Raw genomic sequence first — 27,429 nt, forward strand, 5'->3', positions numbered from 1 at the left:
GCAAATTTCCCCTTCATTCCTATGGGCCTCCTGGCCCATAGAAATGAGGGGAAAGCAATTTGCGAATTCCCAATCAAGGAATATCAAGAAATCGCTAAACATTTTTTATTTTCTTGATACATAGCAATTAGCGATTCTGAAATAGCGATTTCTTAAAAGTCGCTATTACAGAATCCCTAATTGCTACCTTCATACATATGGCCCTTTATACTGATGCTTCTTTCTGCAGAACTGTACTTCTAGTGCATTTCGAGAACTTTATTTTAATTATTCTCCCAAGCAGGAGCATGAGGGCTCCACAGCGCTGGGCTGTAGTCTTCCTGAAGGAATCCAGATGTGGGGAGTCCCCCTGATGGAGGAGTGGGAAGTGGGTGCCCACCCCGCATGGATGCCGTAACTGCTGAGAGAGAAGGGGAGCCCACCCCCCTTTATGGTGTGCTATGGCGGCTGCCCACCCCGCATTGTGCATCTTGGGATTCGGTGGGTGCCCACCCCGCCACTAGCTTTGTTTAGAAACGGGAGCCTACCCCGTAATGACCGAGAATCACCACTGCAGCCCGGGCGACCCAGAAGCCAGGTGCTTCCGCCTGACTGTGGGCGGGTCCTATCTACTTTTTGAAGCCTCAAGGGCTCCACTTCCACCCGCCGCATGGAGAGAGAGGTCCCGGCAATGCGGAGAATCGGTTCGACGGGGCTTCCATGGTAATGGGAGAGCCCTGCGGTGTCCACCGCTATGATTGAGAGAGCCCCCGAGGAGTGGGGGCCCTCCTGCTGCACTCTGCCAAGATCCCCGGTGAAGTGAAGAGGATCCCTGTGCCTGTCCCCAGTCCGGAGGAGACAGGTGAGTAGGGCCAATCGTGAGGCAACATTTGTTGAGTGAGGAGCCCCAGTGGGGGCCCCAAGTGCACAGTGGTAGTACCCGGGCGGTCCCGACGTTGTAGGCTGCTCCCACGATGGGCAAAGGAGTTCCTGGACCCCAGAGGGGGTCCTGTGGTGCCTGTGCCTACTTCCGGAGATATATCCAGCTACCTCATTTGCAGAGGGCAGCTGCACCGATGGAGATTGGGGTACAGAGCCCCAGTGAGGTTGTGCCAGGGCCTATTTGTGTATTCACAGCTGCCCCACCAGACAGAGGGCAGCTGCAACGCTGTGGGCATGGGTTCAGAGGGCACAGTGAGTGCCAGAGATTTACAGCTGCGCAGCAATTGGTGCCAGCTGCACCATTTATGCTATTCTTTCTTTGGGGGCATCTTTTTAGAGATACACTCCTCTGCCCCATACTTCCCCAGCTGCCCAGCAAGTAGAGGACAGCTGCTACATTTAGGTTTGCTCAGAGTCGCACTTTGGATTCCGCTGCTAGGCAGCAGTCCTGACATTCTGGACACAGGGCATTTTGAGATGGCCGTTTGGCCAGGGGAACTGTTAGGTTTGTAGGGCGCCAGGCCCTAATATGATTTATGTGGCGCTAGGAAATGTGATTCATGTAGCATGATTTACGCACCCTGTTTTATACCTCTAAATGTGTTTTTTATGATTATGAGGTTGGTCTGCATATTATGGTTTATGCTAGTGAGATTATGTTTCACTGTGATTTATGCCCCTAATGGGAGTTATGCTTAGCAGGTTAGGGTCTAATACGTTTAGACTTATGAGATGATTGCATAATGTGTTTATGTTAGTGAGGTTGGCTCAGAATGTAATCCGCGCCAAATGTGATACTGTGCATAATGTAGTTTATGTTACAGGCTGATGCTAAGTACAGTCATTACCAGTGGTTACTGGTTGTACGTTTATGATATGTTTTACTTTTATGGAGTTTGCTTTGTGTTGGTTCTGACAGTGGTCCAGTGGGCCCTGTCAGGTGTAAATAATCCCTTGTAGATATGACCTAGTGCCAAGTGGCACAATGTATATTATGTGATTACTATTCTAATGTGTTATGAGAATACAAAGGCTATTTTTGATATAACCTTGTGTGGAGTTCTTTTTGTAGTGTGCCGGGGATGTTGTTGCTGTGTGCGTGTGCAAATGCTTTACACATGGCCTTCGGGATTAGCCTGACTGCTCGTGCCAAGCTACCAAGGGGGTGAGCAGGGGTTATCTTTAACGTGTGACTCCCTTCCCCTGATTAGAGTGGTGGTCTCTGCCTTGCTTTGGCGCAAGCCTTAGCGAACTAGAGATACCATTTCTAACAATGTCTCTTTCATCCTCCACAAGGCACTCTCCAACCTGTTATTCCTCTCTTGCCGTATATTTTTCATCTCTTTCTCCCTTTTTCACTGTTTTCCTTGATCATGTCTTTTGCATGTGATAAGTGGACCTGACTGCACCCACCAGCTCAAATTAGGCACTGTATGAGTCTTTGTCTTTCTTTGTGCCCATGGTATGTATGCGTGGGTGCTTTGAGGGAGTAAAACAATGTTTATGAAAGGCAGTGAGTAAATCATAAGCATCTGACTGTAGGATGGCAGAGTTAGATACAAACTAAGACAATAGGACAGTGCACATCCATTAAGGGTTAGCTGAGCAGATGCTAGAGGTGAGGAGTGGGCTGTGGTCATCAGAAGAATCCGAGCTGTTTTCTGCCTCTTCAGCATGCTCAGAGACGTTTTAATGCATGGGCAAAGTGTGCCCCCTAATAGTGCCCCCTCTGTTCTGCAGAGGGGCTTGCCTAGATGACCTTGAATAATTACTAAGGAGATTGTTTAAAATACTGTTCTCCTTTAATTTGTTTTTAATGTGGGTGCTGTGTGAGAGTCTATGCAAAAACAACAGTTGATGGACAGAATGCAGAACAATTTCATACATTCACCCCAGTACAGAGATCTGGGCCTAAATCCATCGTTTTGTTGCACTCCACACCACCCCAGTTCAGACATGGCCATATGCAAATCAGTCTTGACCCTTTACCGCATGGGAACACTCCATCCCTAACTGCCAAGCCATGTCTTTCCTGGACCGGAATCAAGCATCCTAGGACCGGTTTCTGGCTATCAGCCGTCTTCAGCCAGGATAGACTGATTTGCTTATGGCCATGTCTGAACTGGGGTGGCAGAGTGGATTAAAGAACGGTGATGGATTAAACCCAGATCTGTTGACTGGGTGTGAGTGTTTAATTGGTTCAGATGCTCCGTCCATCACCACCCCCTTTTGTACTGCTTTGTTCGTCATAAGTTGGCAGGGAATGCTCAGACGTGAGTCCCTTGCTCACTTTGCCACTGGATTCAAGCAAGCCGGGCTGAAGATGGCTGAAATGCCAGAAACCGGTCCTCGGAAACTTGTTTCCGGTCCAGGGAAGGCATGGCTTAGCAGTTCGGGCTGGACTGTTCCCATGAGGCACAGGCTCAGACTGATTTGCATATGGCCATATCTGAACTGGCGTGGCAGAGTGGGCTAAAGAACGGTGATGGATTAAACCCAGATCTGTTGACTGGGTGTGAGTGTTTGATTGGTTCAGATGCTCCGTCCATCACCCCCCCTTTTGTACTGGTGTGAGAGTCTATGACGGGCATTTTGCAGTGAAATCCTCCCCAAAAATGTATTTTAGAGATTATTTGCAGTAATATTAATGAGCGCTGTTGTGCTGCAATATAAAAAACATACACATCACTATCCCTTTAGATTAACTGTAAACATATTTAGAATTTGGACGAGCGTGCCTGTGCACTGTCTAACCTGGCCAAAGAAAGCATAAAATAGCTCAAATTGGATCATACATTCAACACTTTTCCAAACAGGGGCCCCAATATACGTTTGGCAGTCTCCTTAAGAAGTCCCTGAGCACGCTTCAGACTGCTCAGCACTGGGACACTCCTTCCAGGAGTAGCTTTATGCTTTATAAAAGGAGCATTAATCCATTCATTCAGTTGTTATCGTTGTATAGGCCTAAATGTGAGTGTCATTGCTTAGGCAGAACAGGTGCGTCTAAGTGGAGAATCTTAAAGTAAGCAGGGAGAAGGAATTTGTTATCAGCTACTTAGTTGCATAACATGTATTCCAGCCCTGCTGCCTCTAGCTGCTCAGCCAGATTGTGAGTTGGTCATATAATGATGGTGTGCCTGTGATGCGTGGACTGCCTGGGTGTCTGAGTGGATCAGTATTGGCAGTTAGAGGTGGGCTGAGCAGCAAGGCAGGCTGCTCCTGGTGGGGCTGATACCACACTAGGCCGGCTTGACTATAGACTGATGTAACCTGAACTGGAGACTGAATAAAAAAACTTAAATATACATCCTGGCTCCTGGTGTCTACCTTCAAGGGACTTATTTTGGTGACAAGCGGACTTGGACCCTAGAGACTCTTGGTACAGCACAGAAACAAAGGAACTACAAAGAAATTTCAAGAGAAACCAAGAGATCCTACAAGCAAATACATTTACAAAGAAAGTATTTCCAGGCAAGCCAGCGCCAGCCTCACCAGTGTCCTACAAAGGACAGCCCCAACGAAGATGCCCCCACCACCAACTGACATTACTGCCTGGGAATACTACCGCCAACTAAAGGATTACAGTGAGTTGGAGGAGTAGTTCAACTACAACCGCTTTTGGTGTTCCAGCCACAAAAGAATTACAGTGAGTTGGAGGAGTAGTTCAACTACAACCGTATTTGACAAGTTTCATTTCAAAGATGGTAAAACTAACAGCGTACAGTTGCTGCACAGAAGGAGATTGCAGCAGAAGAAGGTTTAAAGAAATGTGGGACCTTTTTATAGCACAAGGTTGGCACTACGTGCTAATTTGGAGAATGCGGTTTGGGAAATTGAGGGTCAACCTCTTTGTATGGGCACTTAAGAGACAGTGTCATGGTTCCTGGCTGCACCGGAGCATGCACAAAGATGGGCCTGTGTGACTCCCATTCCTGCTTTTCGAGGCAGTTATTGAATTAGCGTTTCTCTGCCATCCTCTTTACTTGTGCAGGTATAGGGGTAAGCCAAGCCTGGAGAAAGGATTGCAGCAACTTTAACTACGTGCAGGAGCAGTGATTCCTTCACATTGGGATCCCCTCACATTGGGACTTTCACAGACTTTCCCTAGTTCAAGCAAGATCAGCTGTGTGCATTTTGCATTATTTTTTTATGAGGAATGAAACTATCAGTGGAGCCGGTTTATTGGCCCTGTGGTGAATCGGCTTCCTCAGTTTGCATGTTTAAGATAGGGGTAAGTCACTTTTGCAATTTGTTATGGTCCCTGGCTGTCCCCTTGACTTTTGCCAGTTCAACTGCCTCCCAGGTATTTGAAAATGAAGGCGCGCGCAGTTCTCATAGCGTGCGCAGCAATACCTGTAGTTTCAATCTTGCTGGTCTCCTTGGATTCCGATGACGAGCCTCTTTGTTCCCTGTGTTATCTGCTGCCTCTAGACTTCACTTGCAAGATGTGCCAAGAGCCAGCCCGCTGCACGTCAGCAACATCCCACCATCTTGTGGTTGGCAGCCTTCCACATATTTTGCCAATCGCGCTGTTGGTTTCTTTTGTGCAATAAAGTTTTCATTGAACTCTATGTAGTTCGAGGACCACACAGTGTTTTGTTGTTATGGAAGCAGTTGAGAAATCGTCGTCTTCTGAGAGGTTCCTTTTGGAGGTCCAGTGCGGCACGGTGCTGCTCAGGCCTGTCAGCATACATCATTTTTGGTGGCGCCTTTTCAGCACTTTGAGGTTACAGCTGTTTGTTTGAAGATTTTACAATGAAAGATAAAGGTACATTCAGCTGTCTTTTTTTTAAAACTGATTTTGGGTGGCCTCATGGTGTCCATGGATTTTGCGGTACTTTTCGTGTTTGTACATGACAATATAACCTCTTCTGGACATACTCTGAGTGGAATCCTTCCTTTCGTGTATGTTGGAGTTGTTTCACTGGAATTAATGACTGAGGTGGGAATTCTTAAGACCTCCCATTTCACCTGGACTAGGGGTAATTTGTTTCTTCAAATGGGTTAATTTGGGTTAAGTTTGCACACTGTTTTATTTTGGATCCATTAAGCTATGAGTTCTGAGGCGTCCTGTAACTCCTATGTGCCATAGATTGAACATGTAGGGCTGTCAAGAATTGTAGTTCTAAATCCTGTTCTTGGTTTCAGGTGGCGTACATTGTTCGTGTGTTCACACAGTGCAGCGATGATTTGTGTGACTTCGCACACTAGTGTTTGTGTTTTTTTAATTTTTTTACGTAGGGGAAGTCCAGACCTTTCACAACTCGGGTGAGATATCGCTCAACGGCATGTGGGACAGTGCATCAGTGCTCTACAGTTAATAGAATGGTTTTAGTATTAGCTTTGTGAAAGGTTAAAAGAAATTGTGATGCAACAGGTTTATGTTTTGTGAAAGGTTAAAAGAAATCGGGATGCCACGAGTTTATGTTTTTCGAGGGATGGTTCTTCCTTGAGTTCTTGTGGGTGGTCATCACATTGTTACCATACATGAGGGATGGTTCTGGGTTAATTTTTACTGTTTGTTGCTCCTACATGGGGGTATGTAACCTCTACAAGGGGGCTTGGGCATGGGTTAGTTCCCATATTGGATCCAGGTTAATCCTTACAACAGGTTTGTTTGTTACTCCTACATGGGGGTGTGTACCTCAAAAAGGGGGTTGGGCTTAGGTTAGTTCCCATATTAGTTATAGGTCAACCCTCACACTGGATTGGGATATGGACTTAGTCGCCATTTACAGTTGCACGCAGTACCAAGGTACATCCCTATACGCGTGTTTCCATGGGTGACGACCCATATACATTTTGATTCCTTAATTTTGGGATTGTTGTTGCAGTGTGTGGTGTCCTTTGCGTCTGTATGCATTTGCTTACAGTGTTTACTTCGAATGTTACATTTTATATTCCTACAGAATTGCACTATTTGCTCAATCTTCAAATAGTTTTCATATCTTTGCATGGGGGAGGATGGTGGATATTGTTGCTCAATCTTATTTATGTATCTTAACCATCCTTTCTTGTTTGAATGGTTCTTTCTCCTGCAATGTTTTGTCCTTATTGCTGCATCCTAGAGACATGTACCATTATTTATTTTTCTTGTTTATAGTGCTTGCTTGATGTAATATTATTTACATTTTTCGTTTTCTTTGAAGAAAAATGGATAATGTTATCCCCTACTTAGTTGTATAACATGTATTCCAGCCCTGCTGCCTCTAGCTGCTCAGCCAGAGTGTGAGTTGGTCATATAATGATGGTGTGTCAGTGATGCGTGGAATGCCTAGGTGTCTGAGTGGATGAGTGTTGGCAGTTAGAGATGGGCTGAGCAGCTAGGCAGGCTGCTCCTGGTGGGGCTGGTACCACAATAGGCCGGCTGGACTATAGTCTGATGTAACCTGAACTGGAGACTGAATAAAGAAGACTTAAATACACATCCTGGCTCCTGGTGTCTACCTTCATCAGACACAACAGAATTATTAGCTGGTCGTGGGATAAGAGGTTGTGAAGTGGATGACAAAGGCAGGGCAATCATCTCAGAATCTTCTGGGCTGGTGGGAATCCTGCCTTGGTGGCGGTCCCCCTTGTCTGGACAGGAGAAACACTGAATTAAAGCAGGGCAATGCCATGGCTGGGCAAAGTGTCAGTAACCTGGCAGGTTAAGAAGAGGCGGGACAGCAGTTTGAAACCATATACAAGAAGTGTCAGCTTTGCTGGGGGTGTTGGTGGGTGTGCAAGAAGTGGTGATTGACAGGACACACTGGGAACAATACCTAGGCCTGCCAGCAAAGTATTTTTTCGTTATTTCTTAGGTTTTTGTAAAGGTTTTTGTATAGCAGTTATGTCCCTGATAACCTACCTGTGTGTCTATGAATGCGTTAAAGGAACCTTCCGGGGGAGCAGGAATTGCTGTGTACCTGAATGCCTCATCCTGGAAAGTTATCTACTCCCTTTTTGTAGGAATACGTGTTCCATCTTTTCAATAGGAGGAAGGGGTCAGAGAGGAGTTAAGGAATGCCTGCAAACAGGTATGTGGGTTGTCACAAAACTCACAGGGCATTCTAGACCTGGAAAAGCCATTTCCTGTTCACTGAAACAAATATATTTGTGTGCCTAAATCTTTTAAAGTATGCAAAAACAACCTTTGTGAAATGTAAGTGTTCCACTTATAAAAAAAGACTATGGGGCATATTAGCTAGAACCTCGTTAAAATTGTCGACGTTTTAGCGGCAGTTTCCTGCCGCTAAAACAGCGATAAGGGGCTTGCTAATATGCGTTATAGAATTTCAATAGAAGCCCAGGTTAGATGTCCTGCACATCTAACCTGGCCTTCTATTGGAATTCTATAACGCATTTTAGCAAGCCCATTATCGCTGTTTTAGCAGCAGTTTCCTGCCGCTACAAAGGCGATAATTTTAACGAAGTTCTTGCTGATATGCCCCACGTGTGAGAACCAATACTGCGCATACAAAGGTCTCTGTGAATCTGACTCTCTGTTTGAAAGTATGACATCATTTTTAAACAAAGTTGTGTTGCTCCAACAGATGGGTTATGAAAACTGGGATTACGGAGAGCCCAATAATATACAAAACGTCGAAAACTGTGTAGAGTTTGATAGGATATGGAACGATGTACATTGTGATTTTGTTCGCAGTTGGATATGTCAAATTGGCAAAGGTATGTAATTTCAATATCTTCTCATATGTGAATTAAGCTTTTCTAATTATATAACAAATGAAACATTTGAACAAAATTTAAATGAAGGTCCTGAACATAAAAATGTGAGTTTCAGGGTAATGTAGGGAAATATATGTGCCTTTGCTTTCAATTTTCTATCACAGTTTCAGAGAAATGCCCAGCACAGTAACAACAAATTAAAAATGTGTACATTTCTTTTGTAAATCTGGCTACAAAACGTTTTGGAATCTGCGGAGCTCATGTTATAGATTCTTTAAAAAAAAAAGTACAACTTGAAGTACAATTAGTAGGTTCTGGTTACTCTGCTTCAGCTTTCAGCCTTCAGGTTTTTTGTGTTTTTCATGGTGGTTGCTTACATTGACTGTCTCTCAAGGATATAGCATTTAATGGATGGTTACATGGTCACATTTCTGTTCCTACTTGATTTCAGTGATGTAGCATCGAGTTGTCATTTTGTTAGACCAGAGGTTAGTGTATGCTGTTTAGTTATTTTTTTTTTACCTTACAACACTGGTGATTGCTCGTTTACAATTTTTTGCCTGGGAATTGTGTTTTTTTTGTGTGCCTTCGTGCGTCATGAAGACGTGGTGCTACTTACTAATCACTGTTGCATGTTCATTTGTTTTCCTGTTAATATGATGCTGCATTTACAGCCTTTTTGGTATACAAAGTAAAAGGGCATTTACGTAGGCTTTCTTAAAGATACAACGAATACTAAATTTTTTTTTAAAGTACGTGCTTTGCAATAGTGTTGTTTACCTGCCTTTTAAGGTAACCATTTACAATGAAAACCTCACTTCTCACTAATTTTTATAACACGTTTCTTGAGGGTACAGTTTAAATCTGCTAATGGAATCTATTCATTAAAGGGGTCCTAGTTCCATCTTAAGGTCCTTCACTCATGGGTTCCAGCATTCAAAGATGTTCATAGTTTTTAATCTTAAGGGGCACGTTATGTCATAATTAGGCCTGGGCACAATTCAAATTAGGGATTCTTTACCATTCCTACATGTGTTGTGCAAAATATGCCATGCCAACATCACTAGTGACATTTTGTACTGAGCAAAGTAAACACAATATGTCAATTGTTTAATGTGACTCAATGTCCAAAATTCCAAGCCACTGTGGAAATCCCAATGAGAACTCATTCACAGCTTGAATCACAGTCAGGGCTCCAGGAGGCCTGATATATTCTCCTGAATATCCCACTATGTCACTCAATGTGCACAGATTCCAAGAATGGGAAGTGCTCTGATAAGCCCAGGATGAGGACCCTGGGGACTTGTTTTTCATGCATTGTGTCGCAAAGTGCCATTTTTGGGGACCCATGGGCCCTAGGATGCCTTCTCTGCTTGCCCATAATAAAAAGCTCTGACCTGACCCCGTGTCAGAGTTCTGACATGCCCAGGGTTTGGAGCCCCAGGCCCAGGGCTCCCTTCTTCTATCCCACCATGTCACAAAGTGGCCAGGATGGGATCTTGCAGTTCTGGAGAGGTCTCACCTGCTTTCTGGGTGCAGAAGCTCTGACCGGGACCCGGGACAAAAAACCCTGTTGCCCCCTGGGTTAAAGCCCTAAACTCCCTTGACTGGCCCACCTTGTCACAAAGTGCCTAGAACGGGATCCTGCAGGCCCAGGATGGCCTCCCTTTCTTGTCCAAGTTCAACAACTTTGACCGGGCCCTGGGTCAGCATCACAGCGGGCCATGGAATGAAAGGCCCCAGCCCTGGACGCGATCTATTGCCCGCAATGTCTCAAAGTGTCATGGATGGGGACCCACAGGGTCGGGGTGGCCTCCCCTGCTTGACCCGGTCCAGAAGCTCTTACCAGGACCTGGGACAAAGCCCTGAAAAAGTTATAAGGGGCAGAATACCCTGTCCTCTATTCCTGGGGGGGGGGGAGGGGGGGGGGGGGTCATAGAGGGACCCTTCCCGAGTCCAAAAACATTTGAATCTGCTGCAATATTTTTTTTAAAGCACATGCTTAAAAATATAACCCTGGGAGGGGGAAGGGCACAGGGGGCAGCATATTTGTATATTTAGGCCACGGGGTGATTGGCCCCCATTCGCAAGCATCTAGGATGCTCCAAGGACGCCATACTCCAGGGCCAACATGAAATTGAAAGGGCAGGTGTGTGCAGCCCTCCTCCCCATGTCTCTCGGAGGCCCCGGGAACCCCATCCTCTGGGGCTAATTAAAAATGAAAGGGAAGGTGATGAGCAACTCACCGTCCCTGAGCCTCCAAAGGCCCCCTGGATACTATTATGCAAAAGAGAAGGTGGGTGCATGCCCCCCCCCCCGGCCTCCTAAGGACCTGCATCCCCTGGGGCCACTTGTTTAAAAATGAGAGGGTGACACTTGTCCTCCTCTCAGAGCCTCAGAAGACCCCTGGACCCCGTGTTCACAACAGCCTTACTGAGAAAAACAAAAAGTGGTGCATAAAAATGTTTGGATTACTCCTGATAAATTACATTCAACTCTTGTTTGCTCGCTGTGCCACTGCATTTAGATACAAATCAAAGAATTCATGTGTGACTCATACCCAGAGCACAATGTTCAACCGGATTGCTAGTATGCTAAAAGAGCCTCTGATTTCAGTTTGCAGAAATTGAAGGACTATTTTCCGAGAATCATGAATCCATTATGTGGGGTCTGGCCCAGGGTCGATTGGGATCACAATTCGGCCCGGGCACTGACGAAAAAAGTGGCCCACATTCAAGAGGTGTGGCCCATATTTAAGGGGCGTGGCCCACATTCAAGGGGCGTGCCCTTTCATGAAACACCATTTGCACAGACAAGGAATGAAAGTGGGAGGATACTGTTCTTGCACACGACACAGGGCCAAGGTGACAATGGCCTACATGCTGAGCAACTAAAAAAAATAGCAAGGCCCCTTTTTGTCACAAACTTATTCCAGCCCTCCAGCACAGGAGCACCTTAAAAGCAGCAAAGCCCCTGCTATTACTAACCTACTCAGCCCTCCCCAGACCTTCAGCTCAGGAGCACATGAACAGAGGTAAGGCCCCTGCAATTAGTAAATTAATCAACCCTCCAGGCCTTGTGAAAATCTCCTGGCAGGGGAGCACAAAACACAGCTTTCTGGATCATCCAAGGTAGCCAGGTAGCCAGGGGGGAGGCTGAGGTGAAGCTGGTGCATGGGAAGTGCCTTCCCAGTGTGTTCTGGCAGTTTGAGTGTTTACCATTTACTGTAGTATTACCCTTGTACCTGTGTATGGTACCCTTTTGTAACTTGCACAAGTCACTTTTCTCTTGTAACACACTGTTTGCTCCTCTCACTTTTGTTTGCTTTAGATACTTGCACAAGTGTCATCATTGCCTACGTAACGTTTGTTCTTGTGATGGAGTGTCTGCCATTAATTGCAGTATTATACCTCTACTTGTATTTTGTACGCTTTTGTAACCTGCACACATGTCACTTTTTCCTCCTGTAATGTATCGTTTGCTCCTCTTGTATTTTGGTTGCTCACTATTGTCACTTTTGATTCATGTAACTTAACGTTTGCTTTTGTAATTTGTCCACTTATAATTTTCTCCTCATGTATTATTGCTGTTCCTAGTGTGAAGCGCTCTGACACCTTCGGTAAAGTCCGCGCTATATAAAATCGCATAAATAAATAAAACAAAAAAATTCCAAACATCACCAGGCCCCCACAGCAAGACCCATTCTTCCTCGCCCACTGTGCCCTGAATGTGAAGGGCTGTGGGCGAGGTGTTAAGACTAACACTGTTTCTGGGCTGCATGGGCGCCAGGGGGCCGAGGTGCAAATGGCTCAAAGGCCTGAGAAACACCTGGCCCCTAGGGAGCCCTATTATTGCATACAATCACCCCTCCCCAGCCCAGCCTCAGCTTGATTGCTTGGCAGGGGTGAAGGAGAGCCCACAGCTGACAATCGCTGTCTGGCCGCACAGCATTTTCTCAGTCTCTGTCTCCGTGCACTCTGTGGGCCGTTTTTTTTCCTCCCCTTTCCTAGTCCTCTCTCTGTGGACTGGGACAGGGGAGAAAAAAAACGGCCCACAGAGGGCACTTAGGCACCGGCCTTTCGGCCCATTCCTGAATGCCCACCTTGCCAATCCGCCCCTGGGTCTGGGGAATAAGTTGACCCCTGCTCAACTTACACAGAGCCTCCAATAGCCCTGTATGCAGTGCTGTATTTGAACCAGTGGTTGGAGGCAAACCCCAACTGCACTCATTTTTTTAAACTTCACATATCTTTCTTTAACAGGCTTTGATCAAGAGCGAAAACGAGAAAACAGAAAAATGGGAAAGAAGGAAGAGAAATATGAACAAGCATTGGAAATGCATTAGGTCTCGCCATTGTTTGAGTTAGAGCTATTGGAATTGTTAAAGGCAATGTCTTTTACCCATGTTATGGAGTGTATGTATGTGGTGTGCAGTGGAATTATCAGGCTTGAATTGGATCAGTTAGTACATTCAACCACAGTCCAGGCAGGAATTTCCTTGAGCTTTCCTGTGAGTACTGCTCGTAATGACCCTGGGCTGCATTTACCAACCAACTTCCAAAAACGCTGCAGGTACTTTAATTCCCCAAACGGCATGGAAGGTGGTTGTGACCACTGTCTATTTCAAGCGCTGAAGCTCCGCGCACACATTGACTCCTGAACTGCGTGGACGGTGGTTGCAGGACTCATCATTTGTTGCGGTGCAGACGCGCCGAAAGTGCTTATTTTGAACTGCGTGGAAGCGGTTACAAAAATGTTCATTGTTTGGTGCGCCAATGCACCAAGAGTGTATTAAATTAACACCGCGCTGAAGCGCTTAGTGTATATTTCTTCTAGGCATCGCGCTGGAGCCAGGGCTCGAGTCGGGGGTCCACGCGGGTGGACGGCGTCCCCCCACTCTTTTCACAGGGTGGACGCCATCCCCCCTCCTAAGAAGCTGGGCCCACAGAAATATGCTGAACTTGTCCCGGTGTAATTTTCATGCACCGGGACACATTCAGCACGCGACGTCATGAGGTCATTTGCATATTGTTCGTCCCCCCACTTCTTTTTATAGGACTTGTGCCCTGGCTGGAGCGCTCATTTGTGTATTTCTACTTGGCATCACGCTGAAGGGCTCATTTGTGTATTTTTTTGGGGCATCCCCCTAGAGCGCTCATTTGTCTATTTCCTATTGATGCTGAGCTGGAGCGCTTAGTTGGGCCATTTATCCTGACAGCACAGGAAGTGTAAAAAGGCACAGCAAATCACCGCTCTGGAGTGCTGTTGTATTGTTTCTGCCAAAATCCTCAGTGATGATTAACTGACCAGAGGGGGCTCTACAAGCTCCAGGACTCCTTGCGGCGCGCAGCCGCCTGCATTACTGCCCAGCGCCAGGAGGCGCCTTAAAATCGGGTGCTGGCTCCTGCAGCGAAGCCCAGGCCAAGGCCAGGGGTGTCTGTTTGCGCCCGTCTGGGACCGGAGGAGGCCGGGCTGGGCCGCCCCTTTAACATCTAGACCCTGGGCCAAATGAGCAGCACTGTATGAGGTACTGTGCAATTCATTTATTTCATCATTACTAGGGGGTACCAAAATGAGCAAACGTAAGACCGTCAACTACCAGCTGGGCCTGGGAGTTGTGGGGACACTTGATGCTTTGCTTCTGAGGGCTGAGTCAGCCCTCATTTACGAGATTGAGTTAACAAAGGGCCGGCTCTCGCTGGAGCCTCAGACTTCCCAGCAACAGCCCGCTATCGCATAGCATTTTTCTCAAAATAATTCTCAAGATCTTCACCCTCAAGCAATACAATTACAACACACGGGGTCAGACCTTGAAATTTCTACAGCCTCCGAGCTAGCAAGCAGGCCAAATATAACAACTAGGGGCCAGAAATCCAAAACAAGACGAGACAGTAAAAGTGAGCCGCCACCCAAAAAGAGAAAGGGTCGGGACCTCAGAAACAAAAACAAAAATCCTCAAAGGTAACGAGAACTGAAACTATAATTGATGACAGAGACTGTGAACAGGGACCCCATTTAATGTTGAAGACCAATGTAACCGCCAAACTACCTCCAAAGTGGAATGAGGAGGACATTTGGAAAAGGCTTGAGACTATGGTATCTGTTTTAGTTGAACCACTGTCACAGAAACTATCTCAAATAGAAGACAGGCTAACTCACTAAGACAGACTCACTAAATTGGAGGGGCTGGTTATAAATATTTGCCCACTCTACCAGGACACTTACTCTGGTAGAGGTTCTGGCATTCTGGTATATCAGGGGCCGGAAATTGGGGTAAGTCCAACTGTAACTAATCCTGAGAGGGGACAAGTACACTACGCAAGTACCCATGGCAGCACTCCCGAAGCGTCAGCCCTAGCTCGACCCCCACCAACAATTTGTACTATCTTCATCCTTAGAATATACAGGGTATTTGCATAGCATAGTAGGTCTAAGCACTACACGTATACAGGCTGCTAATACTTTTAATGGGGCCTCAACACCTATAGGGATAACTACGTTGGGTGACGCAGGGAGCGACATTAACACAGAACCGTCAAAGGTCTAACCAGAGACACATTACAAACCCAAATCAGACCCTGCATCATCTGCCAGAAGTAACCCCTTACACAATTGTGCTGGCAAATGTCACCCCCTACCTCTCCATGCCCCTGAACACAAGACAACCCTGAGGATTACACCCATTGAGCACTAGAACTGATCTAAACAATATTCTCTTCTCGGAATTTGAAAATGGCCAGCAGAATAGGATGGGTTGGCAAAACAAGCAAGCTCTTAGCTGGTGATTGTGTGGTTTTAACCTTTAGGTCCCCGAACCTGGTGCAGTCCATTCTTGGCAGGGCTGGCAACCAGTCCATCATGACCCAGTGAATTATTATCTTACCATTAGGGTATTTTTACCAACCCCCAAAGGCTTTATGGAACAAACCTGTGGAGGAGAGCCATCTAGGAAGCATGCAGTATAGGTATAAGGTCCCAGTTGGTAATCATTTTGATACTTTTAACATCCTAGGAGACATTGACTGACTACTTCATCCTAGAGACCCTTACCCAACCTACAGGTATGACTCTAGTGGTTATAAAACCGATAAACTACCCAACAAGAAAACCACTTTTGACTATGCGCAAAAGGAAACAAATACCTGCCCTTTATCACCGGCTCTTACTGAGCAAAGAGAAGAGATGTTGGGTACCAGTAATCTGAATCTAAATGTGTGCCCTAAACTCATCAAACGTACAATTTCAAATCAGATACCAGTTAACAACTGCGATTCATCTCCTAGTAATATTGCATTAATAAGGCCGTCAGGCAACATCTATACTGTCTCGTGTAACCTTGTTTTCTGAAACATTTCAGGTTTAAGTTCTAAACATACTAACCCTATATGGTGTGACTTTATATTACATTTTGATATATATAATGTGTTTTCAGAAAACCTGGGTAAGGAACATAATGCATATTAATGGATTTAAAACCTTTTACTCTCCAGCCGTTGATGTGGAAGTGCAAAGGGACGGCTTTGCACTTACATTTCCAATAGGTTGAATGTAAAAGAAATAGAGATGCACACAGAAGAGATTTATTACCAACTGATCAAAATCCATATGGATAGGAAGCACTGTATTGTCGTGACACATTTTTACAATAATATTCCCCTGGACCTAATCCCAGTAGTTGTGAAAAAACTGGAAAATGATTTGAAATGATTGTACAATGAAATTGCCAAGGGCATATTTTCAATTCTGGGAGGGGATTTTCATTGTGCTTTATGCTCAAATGCAGGGGCATAACACAGACCCACGCATCCCCGGCAGTGCGGGGGGACCCTCAAGCTCAAGGGGGCCCCCTCAGCACTGGACTTCAGCCTAAGAGCTCCTAATAGAGTCCGGAGAGGGGCCCCTCCATGTACCTGGCAGGGGGCCCCCCTCAATTATCGTTACGCCACTGCTCAAATGCTGATGGTAAACTATGTGGATTTATAAACGAAGATGGGATTAGTAATACTTATTTTCGAAATTGGGGGAATTGTATAACTATGTACTGTTTGGCCTCGACTTGGGGTTTGAGAATGAGTTATGTGTTGCGCCTGCTCCAATGAGTTACACTTTTAATGGTCGAGGTTTCCTCACCACTATAGACTACATATTGCTGTCAAATAGTCATGCAAGAAGAGTTCAATCATTTACCACACATGACAACTCATTGAGTGACCACTTTTCATTGAGCATTTCAGTCTTATTGACGAAAAGACCATCTGGTAAATTAGGATGAAACTGTTCAGGTCTCACAAAATTTAACAACTAATAGGACAAATGGCTACTCTCTGCGCTGGTCGATGGTGGACCCACTAGAAATCACAAAACAAGTGATAACTAAGTGTAAGTTAGCTTCTGGTGTCTGTCTGAGGGAAATAGCTTCATCTGATAGAGTTCTATCCTCATTTCAAAATATTTCGGGAGCCGTAAGGGAGGCAATATTCGTACAGAACTGCAAAAAAGGGAAATGACAGGGTGGTTTGATTCGAAGTGCACAAGCGCATATGCCAACTTAAAGGATGAAATACACAAGACTCCAAGAAACCCAAGCGATGTTAGATAGGCTAGAGGGGCTTATACACTACACTAGCTGTTGAGGAACGAAAAGCATTCCTTAGAAAAGAAGTGTGAGTATCCCTTCATGAGGCCTCCTTCGCTAAAGATAGTTCAGATTTTTGAAAGCAGGGAAGCTCCCTTTTTGACTCCTGGAGGCAGCCAAAAATTGAAATAGCCATAGGAACCACCCTCAACTGAATCCAATCCTTCCTCTCCAGCAGAACCCAGAGGATCCGACTCTCTCCCTTCCTCTCGAAACCCACGGAAATCAACTGCGTAGTACCCCAAGGTTCATCACTCAGCCCACACTCTTCAACATCTACATGGCTCCCCTCGCCACCATCGTCAGACAGCATGGGCTCAGCATTGTATCCTACGCCAACAACACCCAGCTCATCCTCTCACTCACAAAGAATCCTGAAGACACCAAACTCTGCTTCCAAGAAGGTATAAAGAATGTGGCAGCCTGTATGAAGGATAGCTGCCTGAAGCTAAACTCAGAGAAAACCGAGGTCCTCATTATCAGACCCTGCACCTCCGCCTGGGACAACACCTGTTGGGCCCCCGCACTCAGGAGCCCACCCACCCCTACAGACCATGCTCAAAACCTCAGCATCATCCTCGACTCCTCCCTCGCCATGAACCGACAAATCAGTGCTGTCGCCTCCACCAGTCTCAACTGTCTTCGCATCCTCCGTAAGACCTTCAAGTGGATCCCCGCCGACTGCAGAAGGACCATCACCCATACACTCATTACCAGCAGACTGGACTACGGAAACGCCCTCTACGCCGGAATCAACGAAACTCGTATGCACAGACTCCAGACCATTCAGAACACCACAGTCAAACTCGTCCTCAGGACACCGCGCCATGAGCACATGACCCATCATTTACGAGGCCTCCACTGGCTCCCCGCCAAGAAGAAGGTCACCTTCAAAATCCTCACCCACGCCTACAAGTCCCTACACAACATTGGGCCCAAATACCTCAATGAAAGAGTATCCTTCCACGTACCCAAGAGGAACCTTTGCTCTGCCGACCTCGCCCTGGCAGAGGTACCCCGCATCTGCAGGAACAGAACCGGTTGAAGAGCTGTTGATATCTCAAATAAGATGAAACAGGTATTCAATAGAAGTCACAAATTTAAAACATAGGCTTTCAAATCAAAATGACCCACAGGTATAAATGAGACCCGCTCTCAGTATCTCAGATACAATGAAACAGGTATCCAGACGTAGTCACAAGGATTAGAACATAGGCTTTCTAGTCAAAATGATCCACGGGTATAGATAAGACCTGCTATCTATTTCGCCGGAAGAGCGAGCAGCCACCAGGGCTGTACCACTGAATACCTGTTTCATTGTATCTGAGATATTAATAGCAGGATCAACGAAACTCGTATGCACAGACTCCAGACCATTCAGAACACCACAGTCAAACTCGTCCTCAGGACACCGCGCCATGAGCACATGACCCATCATTTACGAGGCCTCCACTGGCTCCCCGCCAAGAAGAAGGTCACCTTCAAAATCCTCACCCACGCCTACAAGTCCCTACACAACATTGGGCCCAAATACCTCAACGAAAGAGTATCCTTCCACGTACCCAAGAGGAACCTTTGCTCTGCCGACCTCGCCCTGGCAGAGGTACCCCGCATCTGCAGGAACAGAACCGGTTGAAGAGCTGTTGATATCTCAAATAAGATGAAACAGGTATTCAATAGAAGTCACAAATTTAAAACATAGGCTTTCAAATCAAAATGACCCACAGGTATAAATGAGACCCGCTCTCAGTATCTCAGATACAATGAAACAGGTATCCAGACGTAGTCACAAGGATTAGAACATAGGCTTTCTAGTCAAAATGATCCACGGGTATAGATAAGACCTGCTATCTATTTCGCCGGAAGAGCGAGCAGCCACCACGGGTGTACCACTGAATACCTGTTTCATTGTATCTGAGATATTAATAGCAGGTCTCAGCAGAAGATAGGGTTCACTAAGAGACTTTCTTATCTCGGTATACTTTTCGATCAGAATGCTCAATGGGCTAGCAAAAAAAATTGGCGTTTTAAAGACCACAGCCGTCCTTGCTAATTTCTCAAGAAAGTTGGGTAGGAGGCAGCCCGCAGAGCTCATTCAGATTCAGATTTGTAAGGCAAAATGTATCTCCATGGGTTTGGGGTTCTGTTGACATGTACTCCTTAGTGGAAAATGCGTTCCTACAATATGTTCTGGCTGTACCGAGAAGTGTATCATTATATGTCTGCCATTCCGAGTTTGGTATACCATACATTGCTGACCTCATAAAAATTGAGCCTTTTCTCTTATGGTATAGGATCAAGACATCGATAAAAACTATGCTTAATCAGGACATTTTACTGGATATTTCAAAATTGGTTTAGGCTCTAACTATCCTTTGGTTAAGGTATGTCCACGATTTTATGCGTAATCTAGGTCATTTAGAATATTTTACCGAGCCTAGCACTATGTTTATGATCACGAGAAAAGAGCTAAAAAAGAAGGCCTCTTGCTACTAGGCACACTCAGAGATCACAAAGACTATTGTGCGGTACAATCAAATGATTTTAACAACTTGTTAGTATACAACCTTATTTAATAATGGTACCTGGTAGCGATGACAGGTTTTTATTGACCAGATTCAGACTTGGGATCTTCCATAAACTTGTAGCTTTCCCAAAAATGAATGACTAGGCACGAGAAATGCAATTGTGTCCCTGTGATAACCATTCGGAATAATCCATCATACATGTTGTTCTATTTTGTAGGTTTTATACTGAATTAAGGACAGCGTGGATTGTTACAATCTTAAAATCTCTGGGGATTAGACAATGTCGCCCTGCGTTTACTGTACTCCAGGTCTTGGAAAATGAACACATAGGGGTCCATTACGATGTCGGGCGGTTTGCCTCCACCAGGCTGGCGGTGGCCACTGCCGGCCTGGCGGAGGCAAACCGCCCGACATTGCAAGCCCAAATCCCCCCGCCATATTAGGATGGCGGAGGGGAAGGTGGTGGTGCAAAATACCACCCGCCTGTTTTCCGCCCCGGTCGCCTAGCGGCCGGGGCGGAAAACGAGTAACATGGAGGCAGTGTCTGTTAGACACCGCCCGCAATATTACCATGGGCATTGTTCGATGCCTTTCCGCGGCGGCGCTGCCGCCACGGAAAGGCATGCGGTCTTCACTCTGGGGGCCCCCTGCGGGCCCCCAGAGTGAAGTACAGGTGGGGGGGTGCACATGGGGGGTACCTGTGGTACCCCCCTTCATTTTCATTTGCAAAGCGGCAGGCACCGCGCGGTGCCTGCCACTTTGCAAATGAAAATGTGAAAGTGCATTTTCAGCATTGTGGCGGGCGGTGCAGAGAGCACCGCCCGCCACAATGCTGAAAATACAGGATGTGCCCGCCACTGTGGCGGGCACATCCTAACGGCACCCCCGGGACCCCTGCCCTTATGGCGGGCGGTCCCGATTTACGATAGGATGACGGGCGGGCAAAGTCCGCCCGTCATCCTAATGGACCCCTTAGTCTGGAGGGTAGCAATGTTTTTAACCCCTTCCCTGCGGGGTTAATTCCCCCGCTCTGCTAGGGGGAGGGCGGTCATGAGCCAAGCCACGTAATGAGCCACGGTGGCCGTGTGCTCATGACAAGCTGAGCTCGTCATGACCATACCCGTCCAATGGAACGCCCAGCACAGCAGGGGAATTATTCCCACGTGGGCGCGGCGCAACAGTCATGACGAGCTCAGCTCGTCATGAGCACACGGCCACCGTGGCTCATGACCAGCTGAGCTTGTCATGAGCATGGGATGGGATGTGCTGGCGTACATCACGTTGCACCAGAAACTCCGGCTAGGAGATTTGACGGTCGAGGAGCAGACATTCCGGCTCTGCTGGAACCGGGCCCGTAAGCGGGCGGGAGTCCGCCTTATGTATGCCCCTGAAATCCCGTTGGGAATGGTTACGGCCCTCCCACATGGAGGAGACTGGTCGCGCTTGTTGGGTTGGGAGGAGGCGGGGATACAAATGTTGGGTGATCTGTATGAGGATGGGGTACTACTGCCGTTTCAGGAATTGCAGGAGCGGTTCGATCTACCGAGGGGCGACTACTTTTTGCACGCAGCGGTCACGGGCGCTATGCAGGCTCACTGGGGGGAAGGGTTGCAGGAGCCGGGCACCTCCATGGCGTGTCAGTACACGATGATGGCTGCGGGGACTTTTAAGGCTGTCACCTGCTTGTACTCCAGGATACAGAGGGAGGCCTTACAGCCTCTGGCGGCTCTGAAGGCCAAGTGGGAGTTGGACCTCCAGTTGGAGATCCCTGACACGACCTGGGGCCAGCTACTGAGGCGGGCACGGAAGAGCTCGAGAAATGCCAGGTTTCAGTTAATCCACTTCTACATCATTCACAGGGCATACCTCACACCGGGGAAAATACAACAATACTTTGGGATAGAAAACGCTGCTTGCCCCAGATGCAATACGGTTGGGGTGGACCTAGGTCACATGTTATGGGATTGCCCCTCTCTGGGAGACTACTGGCAGGAAGTGGGGCGAGCCCTCAACAGTGCAACAGACAGGGACATCCAGTACACGAAAGCGGTGGGCATCCTCCATTGGTTCCCGCACACGCCTAGAAACAAGACTACCAGCAAATTTATAGACTTGGGGCTCATTCTAGCTAAGCGGGAGATAACGAGGAATTGGAAATCGAGAGTGGGGCCCGCGTATAAGCGATGGTATGGGGAATGCCTGAGGTGGGCGGCGTGTGAAAGCACCTTGAGGTACCAGATGGCCTGGAGGACAAATGACGAGAAAGCTCTGGAGAGGGCAACTGCGTGGGAAATGATGGTGCAGGCGCTCCGTGACATAGATGATGAGGAGCAGGTGGGCGAGGAGGAGCTGGATGTAGCAGACCCTGTTATCATACCGGGGGACACACCTTAGCGAATGTAGGTACTCCCTGCATCACAACAGACGTTCTTACAACGATGAATCAGCGCAGCGCGACCACGGGGGAGGGAGGGAAGGAAGCTGGAATTGGCGGGCTGTTGGGGGAACGAAATTATGGGGTGGGGGAGGGGTGAAAACCAAAAAAGCAACCCAGCAATACCTAAGTGCCACTTGTGTCGGACAATGTAAGATGGTACGAGAAATACTCATGGACAGAGGCTAACCGTACCTGAGGAAGGGGCGGACCTCCCAGACGAGAACACAATGAACAATGCTATATCTTGTACGCAGAGTAATTATAATTTTGATTGTCTTGTCTGTACAATTATATTGGTGATGCAATAAAAATGACGTTAAAAAAAAAAAAATGAGCATGGGATGGGTTAAAGAAAGCACTTAGCCACAGGAAATGCGTTGTAATATAACCATCTAGTTTACAATAAGGTTAAGGGGTATTGATAAAAGTGAATGAAATTTACAATTAATTGCATATTTTATATTTTTAATTTTGCTTTGTGATGAATTGTGTGTTTTATGTACTTTTATGATTGTCTGAAACACCAATCAAATAAAGTTGTACTTGACTTGACCAGTAGTGGAATTGTGTGGCATGGAGTGGAATTGTGTGGCACGGAGTGTTGTGGAATTATGTGGATAGTATTTATGTGGTATTGAGTGTACTGAATAAAAGTGCAGTGGGATTGTATGCTATGGAGTGTAATTATGTGGAATGGTATTTTATGTTGGGGAGTGGTATCTTTAACAACACCATGGTAGTACACCAATGGCCACCACTGGAACTGAGATGACACTCTTGATTGTCATCTCTTGAGTGGAGGTGCCGGCTACTTACAAGCTGGGCACCATGGTTCAAGAGCTTGGAGAGTGCACAAGGCAATGTCGCTTATTATTTCAATTATCCCTCTGATAAGAAGAGGGACTTTGGAACAACAAGCCACACAGTTCCAGTGGTGGCTTGTATCATTTTCTTTCTTTTTTGCAATTCATCACATTTGCGGAGTGACTGGAAATATAGGTCCTGACAAATGCCTGTTGGCATAAACATGTTGACTTACAAATAGGGTATATCTGTTGAATCCCTAATCCTCTTGCATTATTAACTATGTCACTGTGACCACCAAATAAACTTTTAGTGGACTCAGGCAGACATTTGTAAACCACTCTGTAACCCTCTATTTGCACTCTCCCCGCATTAAACTGTGCACTAAATCTCAACTTTTGAGAAAACACCTCTGCTCCTCCCCTCTGGGAGTTGTAGTGCACACTACGGTGTGAGGAGGGAACCCATATGATGAAGAATGTCCTGAGGGAATTTCTCCCCACCCCTTCCTTCCACACAGCACCCACCCCTCATTCATTCTTTGTTCTCCTCACTTCACACACAGCCAAACGTACTTCTATGTGAATAGCATTCTCTTGTGGTATCAGTACCTTCTGGCTTTCATAGATCCCTCATATAGATCTCAAGTGTGTATAAGGTTACACATGAAGACATGGCATTCTAAGGAGGGACTAACAAGCTAATTACACAATCAGAAGCCAGCGTTTACGAAGGACAGACACAGAAGCCAATGGAAAATATGGGTGGAGAATGGGGGGGCTTCTCTTCCATACTCTACTACAGCAGATCGCCAGAGCAGCGCATTCGTGCTGGCTCAGGCTCGACCTAAAAAAAAGAGACAAAAGGGGAAAGCAGGGACAGAAAAAAACCTAAAAGAGTGAGGTAAAGAGGCAGGAAGTGGAGTGTCTCTTGGTGTATTATTTAGGCATGAGGTGGAATCAAGATTAGCAGACTTGGTATTCGACATCCCAACCTTCACTAATGCTGGCTGCACGTTTCTGAATGAAACCTTGAGCCCTGGAACTTATTCTTTTTACATATTAAGTACAGCTTGTATGTGACATTCTTCTCCCATGCACATTTCTCTGGAGGAAGAATGGGAAGAGTTCATTTTGAGACAAAAATACTAAAATGATAGAAGGTAGAGGGACTATTGGATTTTAGAAAAATTACATTGGATGCAATTTGTTGCAATGCAAGTAACATGATATCACATGCTCAGCAATTGCAGTTTTGGAATGCAGATATATTTGTGTCTCGTTCTAAAAAACAATCAAGTAGATAGTGGCATTTCTAGACATATGCTGGAAGTATCTTCTCTTTTACCTCACAAGAAGTTCCAATAAGGAACCAGCTTCCTATGATCTGACTTCAATTGAGGCAAGGCAGCCTGGTTATAACAAAGGCCTTTGGTCAAAATCCTTCAACGCATTGACCTGCTTCGCTCAGCCCTTTTGAGCCAGTGACTCGAGACATTGTCAAGCACATTTGGCTAAACCCTGAGTAGTATTTTAGTCTTACTATTATGCTATTAGGTTTTTAGGTCGAGCCTGTCAATCCGCTTGCGCATTGACCTTGCGAGAGATATTGGGGCTTAACCAGAGCTTAACCATCGGGCGATTTGATGCTGTGCCCGTGAAAAGCAAGGCTCAATGCGCAAGCGCATTGACCTAAAAAGCGCGTGCACATCAAAGCCACCAGCCTCCCTCCCACAGGCATCCCTCAGCGTGTGCTTTGCCTCAGGCATTTTTCCTCCCATAATTTATTCACAGCCCACGGCTTTTACTTTGACGGCCGCTAGGCCGTCTCTCGCCTCACCCTTATCATACCCCCCTTCTCTCCAGCCTCAATCACTCTAACGTCTTCTATAATTACATGTTTACCCGTCTTCACCCGTACTAATTTGATGACCTATTCAAGCACTTCATTCTTTAAGTCCCAGTTCTCAGCAAAGATGCAATGTCTCAATTTTTAAAGCTTTATTACAAAAGAAAAAAAAGTATTATTATTACACTTTTGATATTAATTTTTTACCAAACTAAAAAAATAAAAAACATAATGTTCACAAAATTAAATTACAAACGTTTAATCTAGTACCATTATGAATTACAACAACTATTAGGTAAGTATTATTTACTTTTAACATTTATAAGCCATTGTGATTATAAAAAAAATTAACTACTTTCAAAAACGTCAACATAAGTAAAAAAAATTATTACATTTACAAAACAAATAGCTCCAACTAATCTAATGCGAGACCTATTGCATTTCAAATGCTTGTTTGATGTAAGCTTTCTCCTACACTGCTCCAATTGAAATGCACAAGGGACTAAAGAGCATATTCAATCATTATATTTTTGTCATATTAATCTTTATCTGACACTTGTATTTTAAACATATAACCTTCGTTTTTCTATTTGTTCGCTGTAGCAGCTATTCATCCACACTGCTACTTTGCTTGAATGTGAGAGTAATGTTAACATTGAATCTTCACCTTGGTAAATCAGGATACTGTGACCTTAAGTAAACTGCCATGAAGTCTCATGAGATCAGCAGCAAGCAGCGAGATTACGTGATACTTTGGGCGTGGAGTTTGCGGGCAGGTGTTCTCATCTCCAGCAGACCCATCCTGCACTGTAGACACTTTCAGTCCTGTGACATGGATGAGTCTGCCTTCCAGCTCTTCCTGCTGCTCATTTGCATCATGCCACTGGACTGTGATTATACAGCACAATATGTGCATCCTCTCATGATCCTGCCCTTCTTGGGCAACTGCTGGTCAGCTCTTCTAGCAGCTGTCTCTCATACTGATGGGAGGGTGCTAACAAAAACTGGAACAGCCATTGGATCTGTTTTATAATTAAAAATGGAAGTCATACCTACGGGTTTTGGTAATGTTTGGGATAGCTCCATGCTGATTTTAGATGATATCGAAATTATCCCGCCTTAAACCTTGGCACTCCTGGTAAAGTGGGAAAGCAAGAAATAGAGCAGGCTCTTCCCAGAATTGTCTAAAAAGGATACACTGGTCATGTTAACAAAATCGAGGTGGAATAAAAAGACCGATAGCGCTGGCACTAGCAACGCAATCCGCCATTAGATAACCTTCTACTGCTTCATATTCCCTGGGGAGCCCACAAGGGTGACCACCCGTCCATCATTTTCCCAGACTACCTGTAATTTAGCCGTGATGTCTGTTGTCTGTAATTGATGGTTTAACGGATGGCATTTGTCCCTAATTGTAGCCTTCCAGCTAAAGGACAAAAGTTAATTGCAAACATTCAGATTACCCAGCTGGGGTGGAAGGGAGGGGGTCTCCTCTGCTGTGTTCCCGTGGGAGAGGCAGACAGATTGGAAACAAGCCTTCTTGCCAGGGTGCCTGATCCTGAAAAAAATGTGCATGTGCGCAACTGATACATCTGCAAATGTAAAGGCTGCTTGGGAGTCGATATAGGCATTCATTGATGGAGTCAATTTAAGTTTTCTGAAGGCAAAGATATTTTATTTTTGAGAGGTACTGCAAGGGTGTTCCACGCTGAGCTGTGGAGTGCATGCTTTAAATGGACAATTATAAAAAAATTTTTGCAGAAGGTATAATCTGCATATTATTGAAATCTAGTTTTTTCAGAAGCACTTTTTATCTTTAACGTAAGTTTATATATGCATTTTCTGGCAGCCAATATTATACTGTGTGTAATTCACGTTTAAAATAATGAGTTGCACGTTCAAAGTGCTTTCAGGGACCTCATAGCACTAGAAATTCACATGACTTTCCCTGCTGCACCAAACGCATTAACCAATAAAGTTTTTACAACATAACATAGTGCTTTTCCTACTGATAAGTTTAACTTTCATAATTTTTTTATTTAAGGTGTGTGTTATTTTATATGTTGATCATAAAAAAGGAGGAACCAGGGGTGCTTATAGGTCCAGCATACGTGCCCCCGGGGGATAAAGCAGGCGGATATGGTTAGCAATTCCTTAGAGAGAGAGAAGGAGAGGAAGAGTATGGGTCAGTCTAACACCCAAATGATCTGGTAGAGACAGGGTCTCTACCACTTTGGGATTTGAGGCCCTCTAACACAGGCTGGATGGCATGCTTCATCATAGGGCATGCTACTTGTCAGGCCGGTGCTGCAATGCCTGACGGACACTTTATGAGGGGCTCTTTATCGGAGGTCTTTTCGTCCTAAGCCATGGGTGCAGTGTGGGTATAAGGCCTTGTGGTGTAGATGTAGGTGCAAGATGTGAGGGAATTGTGCACAGAGGGCTAAAATGAGGCACAGTGGTACTCCAAATCCAATTTAATCAGCGAGCCCTCTGGTCCTAATTAAAATCACAAAAGGTGTGCCACCACTGGGATAATGGACATTGGTGGCTACGGAATTGTGGTCAACATGTTTCTTGCCTAATAT

At 45.8% G+C, this 27,429-nt stretch overlaps 1 protein-coding gene across 1 annotated transcript in view; it reads left to right on the forward strand.

Moving 5' to 3' along the window:
• Window positions 1–27,429, forward strand: part of LOC147688873 (macrophage mannose receptor 1-like) — a 731,375-nt gene that overhangs the window by 293,770 nt on the left and 410,176 nt on the right. The window contains exon 15 of the mRNA XM_086941773.1: window positions 8,457–8,589. Coding sequence (XP_086797899.1) covers window positions 8,457–8,589 — 133 coding nt within the window. The remainder of the gene's footprint in view (window positions 1–8,456; window positions 8,590–27,429) is intronic.

This window comes from Lissotriton vulgaris, chromosome 10 (genome assembly GCF_964263255.1).
Source record: "Lissotriton vulgaris chromosome 10, aLisVul1.2, whole genome shotgun sequence".
Lineage (NCBI taxonomy): Eukaryota > Metazoa > Chordata > Amphibia > Caudata > Salamandridae > Lissotriton > Lissotriton vulgaris.